At 42.4% G+C, this 18,136-nt stretch overlaps 1 protein-coding gene across 1 annotated transcript; it reads right to left on the reverse strand.

Moving 5' to 3' along the window:
* Window positions 1-1,160: 1,160 nt before the first annotated feature.
* On the reverse strand, window positions 1,161-17,661 carry DUSP19 (dual specificity phosphatase 19). The gene is made up of 4 exons (XM_077883130.1): window positions 17,368-17,661; window positions 12,608-12,654; window positions 7,706-7,858; window positions 1,161-2,214 (listed from the first exon to the last, which is right to left on the reverse strand). The coding sequence occupies exons 1-4, from the start codon at window positions 17,591-17,593 to the stop codon at window positions 1,942-1,944; spliced, it is 699 nt and encodes a 232-aa protein (XP_077739256.1). The 5' UTR covers window positions 17,594-17,661; the 3' UTR covers window positions 1,161-1,941.
* Between the last annotated feature and the right edge of the window lie 475 nt (window positions 17,662-18,136).

The raw sequence follows: 18,136 nt of genomic DNA on the forward strand, positions 1-18,136 counted from the left end.
AGCTATAGCCTTACGAAATGTATTTCTTAAATAATAAGACTTGAAAGCGGAAATGACTCCTTGGTCCATGGGCTGTAGAACGGATGTTGAGTTAGCAGGCATGAAAACAACATTAATCTCACTGTACATCTCCATCAGAGCTCGTGGGTGACCAGGTGCATTGTCAACGAGCAGTAGTATTTTGAAAGGAATCTTTTTTTCTGAGCAGTAGGTCTCAACCGTGGGCTTAAAATATTCAGTAAACCACGTTGTAAACAGATGTGCTGTCATGCAGGCTTTGTTGTTCCATTTGTAGAGCACGGGCAGAGTAGATTTAGCATAATTCTTAAGGGCCCTAGGATTTTCAGAATGGTATATGAGCATTGGCTTCAACTTAAAGTCACCAGCTGCATTAGCCCCTAGCAAGAGTGTCAGCCTGTCCTTTGAAGCTTTGAAGCCAGGCATTGACTTCTCCTCTCTAGCTATGAAAGTCCTAGATGGCATCTTCTTCCAATATAAGGCTGTTTCATCTACATTAAAAATCTGCTGTTTAGTGTAGCCACCTTCATTAATGATCCTAGCTAGATCATCTGGATAACTTGCTGCAGCTTCTACATCAGCACTTGCTGCTTCACCTTGCACTTTGATGTTACAGAGACGGCTTCTTTCCTTAAACCTCATGAACCAACCTCTGCTAGCTTCAAACTTCTCTTCTGCAGCCTCCTCACCTCTCTCAGCCTTCATAGAATTGAAGAGAGTCAGGGCCTTGCTCTGGATTAGGCTTTGGCTCAAGGGAATGTTGTGGCTGGTTTGATCTTCTATCCAGACCACTAAGACTTTCTCCATATCAGCAATAAGGCTGTTTCGCTTTCTTATCATTCGTGTGTTCACTGGAGTACCACTTTTAATTTCCTTCAAGAACTTATCCTTTGCATTCACAACTTGGCTAACTGTTTGGCGCAAGAGGCCTAGCTTCCGACCTATCTCTGCTTTCGACATGCCTTCCTCACTAAGCTTAATCATTTCTAGCTTTTGATTTAAAGTGAGAGACATGCGACTCTTCCGTTCAGTTGAACACTTAGAGGCCATCGTAGGGTAAATAACTGGCCTAATTTCAGTATTGTTGTGTCTCAGGGAGTAGGGAGGCCCGACAAGGAAGGAGAGATGGGGAAAGGGCCAACTGAATAGTCACCACATAAGCAGTATTTATCAGTTAAGTTCACCATATTACATGGGTCTGGTTCGTGGCACCCCAAAACGATTACAGTAGCAACATCAAAGATCACCGATCACAGACCACCAGAACAAATACAATTTCAATGAACAAGTTTGAAAGACTGTGAGAATTACCAAAATGTGACACCAAGACACAAAGTGAGCAAATGCTTTTGGAAAAAATGGTGCCAATACACTTCCTCAATGCAGGGCTGCCACTTTCAATCTGTAGCACATATAACATCTGCAAAGCACAATCAAGTAAAGTGCGCCTGCATTGTGTCAACCTTCAGATTTTGGTTATATCTTTTTGGGAGGTTTAAAGTATTAGTTTTTCATCTCAAATGCTTTACACAGAAATTGACCACCCTCTGAAATAGTAAGTGAAGTAGCACTTCAAGTTTTTTCCTTCATGAAAATATTGCTGGAATAGAAAAATACCAAAAGTCTTAATCAACTGATTTAACCTTTCCATGCTCGAATAAAGATTTTGAATGTAATTCTTTTTCTTCTACAGAAATCAAGCATTGGTAATACATTATTTTTTCTTAGCAAATCAAAGCAGCATTCGATCACACATTATAATACCAAAGAAAACATCATATAACTTAAAAATGTATTTATACTCTAGCTCAAGACAATCCATTCACCTCCATTTCTACTTGAAAAACGCCAAGACAGAAGTAAGTTTTTACTGGTCTACTTTTCAAAAACAAGGACGGGTAGCTGTAGGGGCCAATGCAGAAATTACAGTTGTCCTTTATCTGCTGGAATGTGACTCACAGACTGGTCACCCCTTTCTGACTCCTGTATGTTGTCACACTTAGTGCTTTCTTTGCCCTGTTGATATGTACGAAGCTGCTCCATGAAGCCAGCATTTGGACATATGGAAGGCCTTGCATTCTTCACCAAAGAAAAAGCACTGGTAAATGAGAGTTCTTCAGAATTCATCAGGAATCCTATTACAATTGCAGCAGCCCTGGAAACTCCTGCATTACAATGAACCAGAACCACTCCATCCTGTAACAAAATCAATGAAAAACCTCCATTATTCACTTGGAAAGGTTACTAAATCACTTGTACACTCTTACACTACTTGAAATTATAAAAGGAGGTTCATTTTATTAATTTGATTCAATGTATTCAATTAACAAAATTTAATTCACTGGGCAGCCCGGGTGGCTCAGCGGTTTAGTGCCGCCTTCAGCCCAGGGCCTGATCCTGAAGACCCGGGATCGAGTCTCACACGTCAGGCTCCCTGCATGGAGCCTGCTTCTCCCTCAGCCTATGTCTCTGCCTCTCTCTCTCTCTCTCTGTGTCTGTCATGAATAAATAAAATCTTAAAAAAATATATATGTAATTCACTGTAAGCAACGAATGGAAAATAATCCGCCAATCAACCAACCAACTTCTCTTCCTACCCCTCCTCCCCCCGGAAATGAAATGCTTTGACAATGTATTTGGAATTTTGAAAAAGTATTTTTTATCAAACTGAAATAATCTACTAAAGTACATGTAAGAGCCTAATAAGCTTAGTAGATACATATCTATAACTAAGAGAAAAGTCACAGGTCATGTATGTGGAAACTTTTTTTTTCAAAAAAAGTTTGAAGACTTTATTTGAGAGAGAGAGAGAGACCTCGTGTGAGAGAGCAAGCACAAGTGGGAGGAGGCAGAGAGAGATGCAGGGTCCCCGCTGAGCAGTGAGCCTGATGCAACGTGGGGCTCGATCCCAGGACCCCAGGATCATTACCTGAGCCAAAGACAGACACCCAACTAACTGAGCCACCCAGGCGCCCCTGTTTTCTTATATATATGACTATTTCCAAATTTTAACTGCTTCTGTACAAGACGGGCTAACGCCAATACTCACTCTACATACATGGAACTTTTCTGTGTATAATAGCTCGTTTTTATGAGATTAAAGACATTTAAAAAATCATGTTTCAGTAAGTGATGAAAACTAGTAAGGAACTTCTCTCAAAACAAACCAGATGTTCCAAACAGACCCAGAGTGGTAAGCGAAATGAAAGATAACAATGTCATTTTTAGTATTTCCTGACTACACACTAGTCATCTGTTTTGAGCCATAATATGCCTTTGAAAATGAAACCAGCTTTATTTTCAGTCTTTTACACTATACATTCAGTGCCAGCTCATGTTTAATGTTAGTATTTTCTTCTTTCTTATATCTTGTATGTAACAGCCACCTTTCTGTTGCTTTTCTACAGCCTTTGAAATGACTTATTTACCTTTTATTACTCTGGTATCAAAATGTCCTCGCAAGTATTCCCACAGGGGCTTCTGGGTGGCTCAGTCTGTTAAGTGTCTGGCTCTTGGTTTCCGCTCAGGTCATGATCTCAGGATGGGGAGATCGAGCCCCATACAGACTCTGTACTCATTGAGGAATCTGCCTGAGATTCTCTCTCGCTCTCCTTCTACCCCTCCCCACCTCGTTCTCTTAATAAATAAATCTTAACAGAAAAAAAAAAAAGTATTCTCAGAAAAGTTATTGGCTTTATAGCCCCTTTCCAGAACTCAAAATAGTAATAATTTAAAAACTTATAAAGTGGGGCACCCGGGTGGCTCAGCGGTTTAGTGCCTGCCTTCAGCCCAGCACATGATCCTGGAGACCCAGGATCGAGTCCCACGTCGGGCTCCCTGCATGGAGCCTGCTTCTCCCTCTGCCTGTGTCTCTGCCTCTTTCTCTCTCTCTTTCCATGTCTCTCATGAATAAATAAATAAAATCTTTAAAATAGATAGATAGATAGATGATAGATAGATAGATAGATGATAGATAGATAGATAGATAGATAGATAGATAGATAGATAGATAAAAACTTATAATTTTTTCTTTGCACTTGCTGTTGTCCTCTCCCTGGAAAGCCTTTGTTCCTCTTCTTGGTCCAGCTAACACTGGCTTCTGTTCTAAGAAGTCTGTCTCTCTCTGAGTGAGATGGGGTCGGGGGAATAGCTCAGCCATCTTTGGGTACTGTGTCCTTAGTGCAATTTGAGGCACATAGTAGATATTCCAAAATGTTTGCCAAGCAAGTAAATTAATTTTGTTCTCCATTTCCAAGAAGAAAGTGTTCTCCTACAAATTTGAATCACTGTTTTGCTATGGGCAGACAGGAATCATGTTACAGTATTTCCAGTTTATCAAGCATCCTGTTTTCATGCTGTTGTGAATAAATTTTCAACTAGACCTTAAGCTCTTTGAGGGCAGCAGTATGTACGTATCCCTCATATCTTCTCAGAATAAGTAATTAATATTTATTGACAGATTAATGAACCAAGTTTAGGTTTTTATTTTTTTTTCTTTTTAAAGTTTTTTTTTTTATTTATTTATTCATGAGAGACACACACAGAGAGAGAGAGAGAGAGAGAGAGAGAGAGAGGCAGAGACACAGGCAGAGGGAGAAGCAGGCTCCATGCAGGGAGCCCAACGCGGGACTCGACTCCAGGTCTCCGGGATCACACCCTGGGCTGAAGGCGGCGCTAAACCGCTGAGCCACCTGGGCTGCCCAAGTTTAGGTTTTTAAATGAATCTTTTGATAAATAAAAAAATATCAAAACGCTACCAGTAGTTATGTCCACATGGTGTAAGAAGGGTGAATTTTTACTTATCTTTGTATTTGTCAATTTTTCTACAATGACATAATTTACTTACATCATGTTTTTAAAATCACATCTCATAAAATGAGTAATAAAGTAAACATGGAATATCAAATATGTATTTTGATATTAACAAAACCTTTTGTACATAAAAAAAAAAAGGGAGTCAAATAAATTTTCATGAAAGAACTCTTATGACCATACAGGTTACCCTACTATATATACCCTCATGTGTATTTCTATCCCTTCAGGTATAAACCTAACAAATAATGCATGACACAGAGATAGTGGAAAGGCAGAGAAACCAAACAACAGGGTTTTCACAAGTTCAGAGGACAATGAGAAAACACATGGGAAACCAGAAGAGATCCCATTTGGCAGCTGCAGGTAGAAAGATAAAACAAGCAAGTAGGGTCTAGAAAGGTAGTTTTGAAATACTCAATTCACTGAGTAATCACATTTATTAAAACTCTGCATATGCAACAGAGAAAGTTACAAAAAGATCTCTTCTAGAAAAAAAAAAAGAAAATTCAAGAATTCCATCGCTCAAACTAAGTATGTATTAATCTGAAGAGTAAAGAGTTTTCAGGGCAAGGAAATACTGGCTGAGGTTAGGAATGCATCATAAAACTGCTTGAGAAATCAGAATAGATTATGGAATTCCAGCACATCTTGTAGCAGAAACATCTTAGGTACCTCCTCAGATTCTCTTGCTGCCATCATCTCATGGGCTTGCTGCACCTCAGCCTCCACCCCTGTGGCCAACTGCTCCCCTTAGGCCTGATGAGCATTGCTTGCCTAAGAAGGCCTGGCTCTTGCCCTGTGCTGGTCTCTGCATAAACAAGTACACCCTGAACTTCTGAACGTGGATGAAAAGTCAGACCACAGGCCACTGAGCTTGGCTCCAAGGCAGCTGCAGAAGGAGTGGAGTGCTGTCACCAGGCGTTGGGCGACCAGTCACCACCCCCTGCCCCTCCCCGTGGATAAACTTTGACCAGCCTAGCGCAGGAGCTGACAGAGAGCCAGACAGATACGTGCTCTCCCCTCTCCCTCCCAAAGTCGGTGTGGAGGAGTGATTTCTTTGGGCTCCCTGCGGGGAGGTGCCTTATGTGGCAGAGCAGATACACCTGCTGAGCACCCGACTGTGTCACACGCAGCTCACGGTGCACTGTGCTTGGCAAAGTAAATGCACCAGCTCACGTGGCTGCGCATCCTGTCCTGAGTCACCTCCCTTTCTACCCACTCTCACTGCCCGTGGATTCCACCTCTCACCTGAAGCACCAGCTCTTAATCTTGGTTTCAGGGTCTGTGTTTTAGGAAACCCAAGCAAAGGAAACTTCTACTTAACTGTTACCCTTTCCACTTGCAACATGGACACATCTTCTAACATGAATATCATTTGGATGATGCCTACATTTTTCTCTTCCCATGTAAGGTCTACCTCACATCTCCCTAGAGAAGCAGCTAACACGGAAACGTTATCTTGTTTATTTTCGCACTATCAGCCGGCACATTGGAATGGTATGATCTAGACCCTATAAAATTTTTCATGAGAGAAAACACTGGGCAGTATTAGGCCTTGAATCAGAAACTCTCTTCCTCTTCTTTTATCTAAATATCTGCTATTAAATAAAGCTGAATGGCAGTCATTTTGCAGATGACCTAATGGAAAGCACCTAGAACAGTGCTGGGGATGTAAGGCATTCAATAAATATTACTAAATAAAAGGAAGGAAGGGAGAGGGAGGAAAAAAGGGAAGGAGAAAAGGTAGAAAGGAAATCATTAGCCAGAACTCAGCTAAGCTGGATTCTGATTGTTAGAGGTGCCCCAGGGGAGTTAACTTTCCTCTTTAAGTGCTTCTATCTATTTATCTCACATGAATTTTGTTAAGAAATTATATACTAACTAAAAATGATGTCATTTCAAGGTACAATTACTGGTAACAGCCAACCTAGAAGCCCAATGTTGACTTGACTCTATTACCAAAGTTGAAGCATTATATTATCTGTTGGTCTTTTGAGGTCAGAAAACCAATGGACAGCTTCTGAACAACGTTTTCATACAATATCAGTAAAGCAATACACATATAGTCCTTAGAGCGGCCTATAATTTTCTACTGTTGACAATGCATAAATTCACTACTAGCCTTACCACAGCTACAAAAATGCATATTAACCCTTGTAAATACATTAAGAGGCCTACAGCAGCATCTATCCCTTACTCCACCTTATCTTGCAAATTGGTCAGAGGGCAGGTGGTTATAAATCATCAAAAGAGGGATCCCTGGGTGGCACAGCGGTTTGGCGCCTGCCTTTGGCCCAGGGCGCGATCCTGGAGACCCGGGATCGAATCCCACATCGGGCTCCCGGTGCATGGAGCCTGCTTCTCCCTCTGCCTGTGTCTCTGCGCCTCTCTCTCTCTGTGACTATCATAAATAAATAAAAAATTTAAAAAATGAATAAATAAAATAAAATAAAAAAATAAATCATCAAAAGAAATCTAAGCATATATAAACACAGGGAAGTTCAGTAAGTGGAGAATTTTATCTCCTAACACTTCTCAGGAAGCCCAGGAAGATGAGAAATTAATGTTAAGAGTAAATATCTCATTGAAGGGCGCCTGGCTGGCCCAGCCAATACCACATGCAACTTGTGATCTCAGGGTCATGAGTGCGAGCCCCACGCTGGGCAGAGAGATTACTTTAAAAAAAAAAAAATCTCACTAAGAAAAAAAATTTGGAGAACTAAATAGTTGTAGATGTTCATGAAAGATTGTTGGAGGGGAAATTTCATAGTGGTTCTCTCTGTATTCATTTCAAAAAGAATTAAGATTGGATAACAGATGGTCTCTTAAAATTTCTGCCTTTGAAGAACCTGTGGATCACAATAAAACTTACCTTTGCTTTTGCTTGTTCAATAAATTCAAAACATTCTGGAAAATAAGACAGGATATTGGTTTCAGGAAGATCCAATATAGAAATGCTCTTATATATAAAGTCACCGAGGAAAGCATTTTCAACTCCATATGCAACATTGAGAATGTGGGTCACCTTAAAGAAAAAAAGAGGATGGTTTTTAACATTCTTTAATGAATTAATACTAGGTTGATCAAAAAGAGAATGGCATGTTGAGATCTGTAACAAGAATAAACAATTTAGGCATCACTCACTTGAATAATTCTTGCAGGAAGCCTTCTCCGACTGCCCATCCCTCGCCAGAAGTGCTAATTCTACATTCCCATGGCACCCTCTACTTGCCTTAATTAGGCATTTAGAGATTATTTGTCTCCCTTGTGGTACTAGAAACTCCATGAGGGTACAAACCATGTTTGGTTTATTATTATTATAAGTAAGTACTGTTGAGTAAGCAGTGACTTTAGCACAGAAAGTACTTAAAATACTTGTCGGGGAACAAAAAAATCAATGATTATCCACATAAAAAACAGGAATAAGGAAAGTGCATCAGTAACACAACCTTCCCTTTCAATAATTATTTCCCAGTTTTCCTTCATATTCTTTATACATATGATGGTTCTTAAGTGTGCTGCACATTAGAATCACTCGATGAGTTTGTAAAATATGTCAAAGCCACCAGGCCTCAAACCCAGAGATTCCCATGAATTAGTCGTGTTGAAAGGACAGTCACAAAAGATTTTCTTTCAAATGGTACACAGAAGCAACTTTCTACTCCATCTATGCATTTGAATTCCTTTCCTACAGTCTACCAAGCATATGGAAGGAGCCAAGTGGAAAGTCAATTAGAAGAATCTGAAAGCTAAATGGATCAGAAAAATAAGGCCCTGTTTCTTGTCGTGACATGCCTCTCTGTACTCTTCTTTTTCTTCACATGGGTGTTAGGTTTTGCCTATTTCTGTATTTTCACGTATTTCACGCATATCTTAGAATATCTGTCCAGCTGTGCCTCTCTTGCCCCACTGCCCTCATAGTTGCAACTCCAGCAGTGCCCTACTCCTCCTAGCACAGCTGACTAGATTCAGGCAGACACTGGACTTAAACAAGACTGATCAAATTATTTTTAGAAATTTAAAAAACAGGTGTATAAGACAGCTAGAGTGGTCCACAAACTTCAGAGCTTTAAGACAGCCACTTTCTATTAGTGCTCAAATAAGCTGAAAAAAATTCTGCTCCTAAGAATAGAGTAGATGTGTAGAGAGAGGCCGTGACACCAGTGGGAGAGAGGGACCCTCTTGGATGGCAATCGATTCTCTAGCACAGCCACTCTCTGCCCCCAGAGATCCCCCTGAATCATTATACACATTCTCCTTCCTTCCTCTGGTGTTTGTGCTTCCCAACACAAAGAACACTGGTTAAGACACTACAGGAGTTAGGCCTTATGAAGAGAAAGCCACAGGCCATTACCTAACTGCCTTGTAGAAGACAACAGAAAAACCCTCAAATGTCTACTAAAAAAAGACTTTTAAAAAAATATTTTTTTAATTTATTCATGAGAGACAGAGAGAGAGAGCAGAGACACAGGCAGAGGGAGAAGGAGGCTCCCTGCAAGGAGCCCAACGTGGGACTCCATCCCAGGACCCTGAGATCACAACCTGGCCAAAGGTAGATGCTCAACTACTGATCACACCCTGGGCCCTAAGAAAGACTCTCGAATACAGAGGAGATGGGAGAACTAGAAAGAAAGATAAGAACATTTTTAGAAGATAAAGTCTGAAGTGTCCTCCTGCTTTCCCCAGTGAAGTCTTATCTATGTCAAGTCACTCAACACCAGTATACTCGTGACTGGGATTATGATTTTGCCCTTAATTATATAACCTCATCCAATGTTTCACATTATTGATGTGTCTCCCTTGTCTTTACGACTATATTCTACATTCCCAAAAGACCAGGAAAGAGGTCTCTTATATACAGATGTACTCATGCATGTATATATATCTCACTATCTATATATCTTCACAGCATTATGGAGAACACCAAATGCGAATCTTGGGAAAACCTGCTGAAAGGTAAAAGTGCTTTATGAATATGGTGGGTTACCAATGCCTGGGGAATTTAGTTGTTGGGAAATACAATTTACGTGTGTACTGACTGGTTCTGATAAAAAAAAAAAAAAATTGTACTGAGTTACAGGTGGTGTTGGGGATGGGGACCCAGTCTAAAACCCTTTCCAGTAATTAAACCTACTTCCAAAATGTAGTTATGGAGGTCCTGACTAGAGTGGTTGCCCTTGGGATGCCCTTTGTAACAGGGATAATAATAGCCCCTTTACTGAGAACTTAGTACGTGCCAGGCATATAAGTTATCTCACTTAATCCTCACGTTTAGGTATTATGATTTCCAATTTTAATAAACTTTCATATTTTGAAACTGGTTCAAAAATCGTAACATTATAAAAAAGAAGCAGTAAGAAGCCTTGCTCTCACCCTGTCCCTATCCACTCCATTATCTCCCACCTACATGGTAACTACTTTTGTTGGTTTCCTGTACATTCTTCTAGAGCATCTTTAGGCAAATCATTTATCCCCTTTCTTACACAAAGGGAACACCTTGGGTTCCTCTCTCACTTAAATATGTCCTGGAGATTTTCTCACATCAGTATTTACAGACCCTTTTCTTGGTGTTTTTTTTTTTTTTTTTTTTTTTATAGCTATACAGTATTCTATGGTGTGAATGTACTATTATTTATTTAGCCAGTTCCCTCCCTATCAATGAACATGTGGGTTGTTTTCAATGATTTGCTATTATGAACAATATGGCAGTAAGTAACTTGGAACATTTTATGTTATAGTCTGTTTTCTATTTTCCATAGAGCTTTATAGGGCACACACCAGGCACTCAGATATCTTATTAATATAAAGCAACTATTATTACTGTACCTAAACATTAAAATGAAATTCCTATTGAAATTTCTGAAATGATCCTCCACAAGAGAATTTCTATTCATTATAGCATTTAAGTCCTAGAATAGCCCTTTGAAACATGCCATGCATTTAAATGAATAATCTAAATTTTGCCAAATTGTGAAACTTTTCACTAAACCCTCTTATTCAGCTGCCTAGTTTACCTTTGCTTCTTTTAGGCATCTAACAGGGTCACATGTACAGAGACAGAGGGACCTTTTAAACTTGCTGGGTTCACATAGCCAGGATGAACGTGAATTTGAACTAGCGTATTGTAAGGGGGGCTAGATAATGAAACACTTGCCAATGAATGAACTTATCAGTTTTTCTATTTTGCATTCTTTCCCCAAGAAAAACTAACTTATTAATGTAAGCAAGACTTTGAAACTTGTTCTACTTATGTTAAAATATTAATCTAAGAAGCTCCTGGGTGGCTCAGTCAGTTAAATGTCTACCTTCAGCTTGGGTCATGATCCCACGGTCCTGGGATTGAGCCCCAAGTCAGGCTCCCTGCTCAGCCTCTTATTTATCTGACTTTGTGTCAAATAAATACAATCTTTTTTAAAAAAAAATTGACCTAAGATGGATCCTATTAGGAAATAACAGTAACTCTCATATCCTTATGTGATTCCAGGCCATGATCTCTTATTGTCATGCAGTTATTATTATAACTGTTACTGCAACTACCTGCCAACTAGTCTCCCCACCTTTAGTTTGTGCAACACTCCAATTTATTTTCTATACTTCCTCTGACAAACAATTTTCCTAAACTGCCAATTTAGAAATCTGGTCTTTTCTCTGGGTAAAGACCTTCAAAGACTTTGGCGTCAAGTCCAAAGCGTTTACTCTGGCTTACATGGACTTTTGGGATCTGACTCTTGCTTATATCTCTGGCCCTATTTCTTGGTATCCTCTTTCTCACTCTCTATTCCTGGGCTACTGAACTTTTTTTTTTTCCTCTCTCTCTGAAAGCATTAGCCTTTCTCTTACTTCTAGGCCTCTACACAAATCATTTCTGCCTGTTCCCTCCCCATCCCATTCAGAGCACACTTCAGTATCATTGCCTCCAGGAAGATTTCCCTGACCTTACAATCCCTAACCCAACCCAATCCAAACAAACATGGCTGAAGGGCATCATCTCATACACTCTCCAATCGCACCTGCATTTTCCCATCAAAGTACATAGTACTCTGTCCTTAAGGTGCTTATCTGTCTTTCTCCCCTCCATGTCCCTTGGATTATAAGCATCACGTGAATAAAAACCTCTTGCATTCCTCAAACCATAGCAATTCCATGATGCTGAAATATTGCTTGACAAAGCAGATGGCTGAAATTCTTTTAGGAAATACTGAAATAAGTAATAAATCACATCCGTTGAGGGTGAGAGATGGCACTGGGGAAGAAGTGGTATGTGAGGTGGGGACTTGGACATGGGTAGATCTTGGACAAGAAGAGAGGAAAGTCTATCCCACACAAAGGAACTACGTAAGCAGAGGCAAGAAAAAGCAATTCAAAGTCAGGTTCATGAGAATACATGAAGGGAGACAATTTACAAATCCACACATTCTAATTAGGTACAATAATTTTTGCAACTTTATTAAAATGACAACTAAAAAATTAAACTCTGAAATGGGGAGGGGCCCCTTGGTGGTGCAGTCAGCTAAGTGTCCGACTCTTGGTTTCAGCTCAGGTCTTGACCTTGAGATCAAGCCCTGCATCGGGCTCCAAGCTCAGCAAGAAATTTGCTAAAATTTTCTCTCCCTCTTCCTCTGTCCCTCCCAGTGCTTGCTCATTCTCTCTCTCTAAAAATAAATTTAAAAAACCCCACCACCAAAAACTCTGAAATGGACTAATAACTTCCTAAATAACTGTAATAATTAAAATACTTCCTATACACGGTGCCAGACCTGAAGCATTTTTTTACCTTGTGCTTTTTCAGAGTATCCAGATCATGAGCAGCATCTTGTGACCCTATAAGAAATAAATCATATCACCATGATCATAAAAACAATCATCCTTTTTAATCTAATTTTTACAATAATCCTATTAGTTATTCATTTATTTTAAAAATACAACTTGGGAGGACTTCAACGCAGCACTCTAAAAGACAATTTAGAAATATTCATTAAGGGGTGCCTGGGTGGCTCAGTTGGTTAAGCACATGCCTTTGGCTCAGGGAACCTGCTTCTCCTGCTCCCACTCCCCCTGCTTGTGCGCTCTCTGTCAACCAAATAAATAGAAACATTGATTAAAAAATATTCATTTTGTATATATCTTGTCTTCTAAAATCCCACTTCCAGCAATTTGTCTTAAAAGTCCCTGGTATTGCAAAGATTAGCTATCAGGATGTTCATTATAGTATTGTTTATAATACAAAAAACAAACAAAAACTCCAAAACAAATAAAAATTTTCAACCAAAAGCCTAATAATAAGGGTTGGGTTAAATAAGATAGGGTACACTGATGTAGTGAAATATATATATACAACCATTAAAATGAGACTGCACAGGCACCTGGCTGGCCCAGTGCATAGAGTATGTGACCCTTGATCTCAGAGTCATGAATTTGAGTCCCACGTTCGGGATAATTTACTTAAAAACAAACAAACAAAAAACCCAACGAGAATACAGAAGGCAAGGAAATATATTCTCGATATATTAGGTGATGATACCATTAGGTTACAAAACACCATCATCCATTTTTATATATAAAAAAAAATGTATATGCCTAAAAATGAAAAGGAAGTACTTTGAACAAAATATTTACAGTGGGTTTATCGGTGATTTTTCTTTGTCATGCTCGTTTGTGTTTTTTACAATACATACCTATTTCTTTTGTAACTTGAAAAAGGGTATTAAAAAACCACCCATAGGGATCCCTGGGTGGCGCAGCGGTTTGGCGCCTGCCTTTGGCTCAGGGCGCGATCCTGGAGACCCGGGATCGAATCCCACGTCAGGCTCCCGGTGCATGGAGCCTGCTTCTCCCTCTGCCTATGTCTCTGTGCCTCTCTCTCTCTCTCTCTGTGACTATCATAAATAAATAAAAAAAAAATTTAAAAAAAAAAAAAAAAAAAAAAAACCACCCATAAAATGACTTGGTGCCATTTGGCTATGGAATACCCAATAGCTTAGAGCAAACACTGCTGGTCCCTGAATTCCACCCACATTCCGTGTACCAACAGGGCCATCCCCTTGTACCAGTTCTTCCTGTCAGAGCTGGCTCTCCAGATCTACCAAACTTGGAAAATGACTCTGGCTAATAAGCAAGATCAAACAGGAGATAACTGGTTAAAACAAAGTGAGTTAAAACATTTGAAAACACAGGGCATTTATTATTTAAAGATTTCAAATATTTTACTTTCCTAAATTAGGATCCATTTCTATGCACAATGTTTTTCTCACCATACCTACCTGGGGAACCTGCCAGCTTCTATTATGTGATTTTTAGATAGCTGAGAAGCCAGCAAGTACACTGGTGGGCCGATATTCTCCTAGTAATCTGAAACACACTGGTTTCTTACCGAGCCTACACTTAACTCTATTCCTAAAAATTAGTCTATCAAAATATCAACATCTGTTAAAGCTGGATGGTGGATACGTAGCTTTCTGTACTATTACGGCTTGTAATTTTCTATACATTTGAGATACTTCGCAATTAAAAAATAATTTTAGTTTCCTGCAGGAAGTTCTAAATCATCTCTGGGGGAAAAAAATGGCTTCCAATAAATTCAATGCTATTATTCTTGAGACCAAAAAAATGCAACTTGTATGCTCTGCCTTTTCAAGCAATAAGAAAATCATATGAGTGTGTTAATAGGTGGGGCAACAATTTAGTCAGCATAAATGGATTTCAGGTAATTGGCTTGTATGTGTCATCTAATATTTGGTAGCATTAGAGTTCAAGTTAATTTTCTCTAAATTCTAGACATAAACATCAGCTTTTCTCCTTTTTTAAGTGGTTGCTTTGTGTTACAGTCCTGTGTTAAATTTTTATTGGGAAGATACCTCATTGGGCAGCCTTGGTGGCTCAGCGGTTTAGCGCCGCCTTCAGCCCAGGTTGTGATCCTGGAGACGCGGGATCGAGTCTCACATTGGGCTCCCTGCATGGAGCCTGCTTCTCCCTCTGCCTGTGTCTCTGCCTCTTTATCTGTTTCTTGAATAAATAAAATCTTTAAAAAAAAAAAAACATTATACCATACTGGGGCAGCCCGGGTGGCTCAGCGGTTTCGTGCCGCCTTCGGCCTGGGGTGTGATCCCAGAGCCCCGGGATCGAGTTCCATGTTGGGCTCCCTGCATGGAGCCTGCCTCTCCCTCTGCCTGTGTCTCTGGCTCTCTCTCTGGGTCTCTCATGAATAAATAAATAAAATCTTAAAAAAAAAAATAAAATAAAATTCTACCATAGTATTTTAAACCATTATTGCTACAATGGAAGCTGAATAACCAAAAAAGGTGCCTGGGCGTGTTTTCCTTCCTAGGAAGAGTGGTGTGCAAGTCCTGGGTAAACCTTTCAGACTAGCTAAATGACCCCTTAATTTTTCACTGGGCTTCGGAAACTAGCTGGGGACATTTATCTGAAATGCAAGATAGCTCATGGAGCGATTAGTGCACCGCATAACACAGTAACAAATCCGGTGTGAGCTGTGATTAATTTGTTTCAAAGACTTTTCACCACCTCAGGATAACCCTGTGAGAGAAACAGATACCTTGGCCTTAGTTTTACAGGCAGTTTCTTGGGGAACCACAGAGAATGAAGGACTTGTGCTAGTTCATCTACCAAGAGGCCGAGGAAGACTGAAAACCTGACTCCCTGGGGCATCCTAAACCACAGTGTAGACCAGGAGTGGATCAGACTCGGGCTAGATGCCCAGCTCTGTCATGTACTATGCGTGTTAGCTTGTGCAAACTACCTAACCCTTGTTAAATCCAGTTCCCATCTGTGAAACGGAGCTGATCATCCCTACTTTTTTTTTTTAATATTTATTTATTTATTCATGAGAGACAGAAAGAGGCATAGACACAGGCGGAGGGAGAAGCAGGCTCCATGCCGGGAGCTTGACACGGGACTCGATCCTGGGACTCCAGGATCAGGCCCTGGGCTGAAGGCGGTGCCAAACCACTGAGCCACCCCGGCTGCCCCGATCATCCCTACTCTATAAAGAAAGGTGGTGTTTTTGTTTTGTTTTGTTTTTAAAGGAGATGCTGTGTGTGCTGCACAACAGGATGTGGCTATTTCTGACGCCCACCAGCTCAGGGTTTGTTCTACTCAAGAATGCATATATATATGGACAAATCACTGGTCTTTCCAAGTCATAATTTCTCTATTCACAAATGAAAAAGAATCCAAATCGACTTAACACGTTGCTGTCTTTTTTTTTTTTTTTTTTTTTTTTTTAAAAAAAAGGACTAGTGTAGGGGATCCCTGGGTGGCCCGGCAGTTTAGCACCTGTTTTCAGCCCAGGGTCTGACCCTGGAGACCCAGGATCGAGTCTCACGTCGGGCTCCCTGCATGGGGCCTGCTTCTCTGCCTCTCTCTCTCTCCCTCCCTCTGTCTCTCATGAATAAATAAGTAAATAAATAATCTTAAAAAAAAAAAATAGACTACCGTAACAAACTCTTGCCAAGCCAACAGGTGTGTGTGCTTTTCATACCTGTGCTTCATTTACTATCTGTGGACCACGCACTGTATAGGGAAACAATATTCTCCACCATACAAGAAATCATAAAACTGGGATGCCTGGATGGCTCAGGGGTTGAGCGTCTGCCTTGGCCCCAGGGCATGACCCCGGGGGTCCTGGAATCCAGTCCCACATCGGGGTCCCTGCATGGAGCCTGTTTCTCCCTCTGTGTCTCTGCCTTTCTCTGTGTCTCATGAATAAATAAATAAAATATTTTTTTAAAAAAGGGAAATCATGGGCAGCCCCGGTGGCTCAGCGGTTTAGCACCACCTGCAGCCCAGGGTGTGACCCTGGGGTCCCAGGATCGAGTCCCGCATCTGGCTCCCTGCAGGGAGCCTGCTTCTCCCTCTGCCTGTGTCTCTGCCCCTCTCTCTCTCTGTCTCTATGAATAAATAAAAAAATAAAATATCCTTTAAAAAAAAGGAAATCATAAAACTATCAAATCCACAGCTACAAAGTAAAGTCTCCTATTCCTTCAAGTCTTGCATCCCTCCGTAAGACTCCGAAAGCAGGCCCTTGGATGGGCCGCGGGAGGCTGGCCTTCCACCGGGTTCCCAGCAGCCCAGGAGGCAACAGGCACTTGGCTGGTTCGTTTCTGTGACCTCAACCCTTGCCTCTTCACAGTCCTACCTAATGAAAGCATTCCCTTTAACTTGATGATTTGGGAGCCTATACCCGTGTATAATCCGAGAAAATGCAACGTGGACACGCTATCCTGCAGAGAAAAAAAAAAAAAAAGCACCAGGCCGTAAGCTGTTCTCGAATCCAAGATCCAAGCAGCAGGTGCGATGCGCTCCCAGCACCTGGGCTGCCTGCGGGTTATGCTGTGGGGCAGACACCACCGGCCGGCCCTCGCCAAGTCCCGAATCTGAGAAATAACGAGACATTTCGGCTTTTCGGGAAGCTGCGTGATGAGACTAGAGCACCGCGCATCCGGGGGTTGGGGGGGACCCGAGGAAGATTCAGGGCCCGCAGGGGGGGCGGAGGCAGCGGCAGGTGCGCGGACTCACCCAGCAGCAACCAGGGCTTCAGGACGGCGACCCGCAGGTCGAGGCTGAGGTCCGGCACGAATCCGCAGCTGCCCCCGCGGCCCGGCGGCCCGGCCTCCACCACGACACGCCGCGCGCCGTCCCATGTTTCTACGGTGGTCCTCCCGGTCAGCGAGGTCACCCTGGTGCATTGCTTCCGCAGGCCCTTCCGGGAGAAGGCGCGAATTTCCTGGCTGAGGGCGTGCATCCCCCGCGCCCCCGGCGCCCCGCGCCCCGCGCCCGGCCAGCCCGGGCGGAACCGGAAACGGCCGGGGGAGGAGCGCGGAGTGCGCCTGCGCCGGGGCGGGGGCGTCGCCGTCGCAGTAAGGCGGCACCTGATTGGCCGCCGCCGCGCCTCGGGGCTGGCTACTTCCGGCGCCCGCCCCTGCCCCGCTGTCCGCGCTGGGCCGGCCGCCGGGCTCCTTCCGGCTGCTGTTGGCTCTGGCTCTCTTTTTACTTTTTTTGTAAGATTCTACTTATTGGTTCGTGAGGGACGCCGAGGCGCGGGCAGAGGGAGCGCAGGCGCCCTGCGGGCCGGTGATGTGATGCGGGGCTCGGTGCGGGACCCCGGGGCACGCCCTGGGCCGAAGGCGGAGCCCCCCCTCCCCCCCGCCGAGCCCCAGGCGCCCCCAGGTCGGTCGGTGACCCCCGCGGGAGCTCCGGGCCCTCCGGGCGGGCACTGCGGGCGGAGCCGCTCCGCGTCGCTCGGACCCCGCGCAGGGGCCACGGCGGCAGGCGCGGGACGGGGCCA

This window comes from Canis aureus, chromosome 34, assembly GCF_053574225.1.
Source record: "Canis aureus isolate CA01 chromosome 34, VMU_Caureus_v.1.0, whole genome shotgun sequence".
NCBI classification, from domain to species: Eukaryota; Metazoa; Chordata; class Mammalia; order Carnivora; family Canidae; genus Canis; species Canis aureus.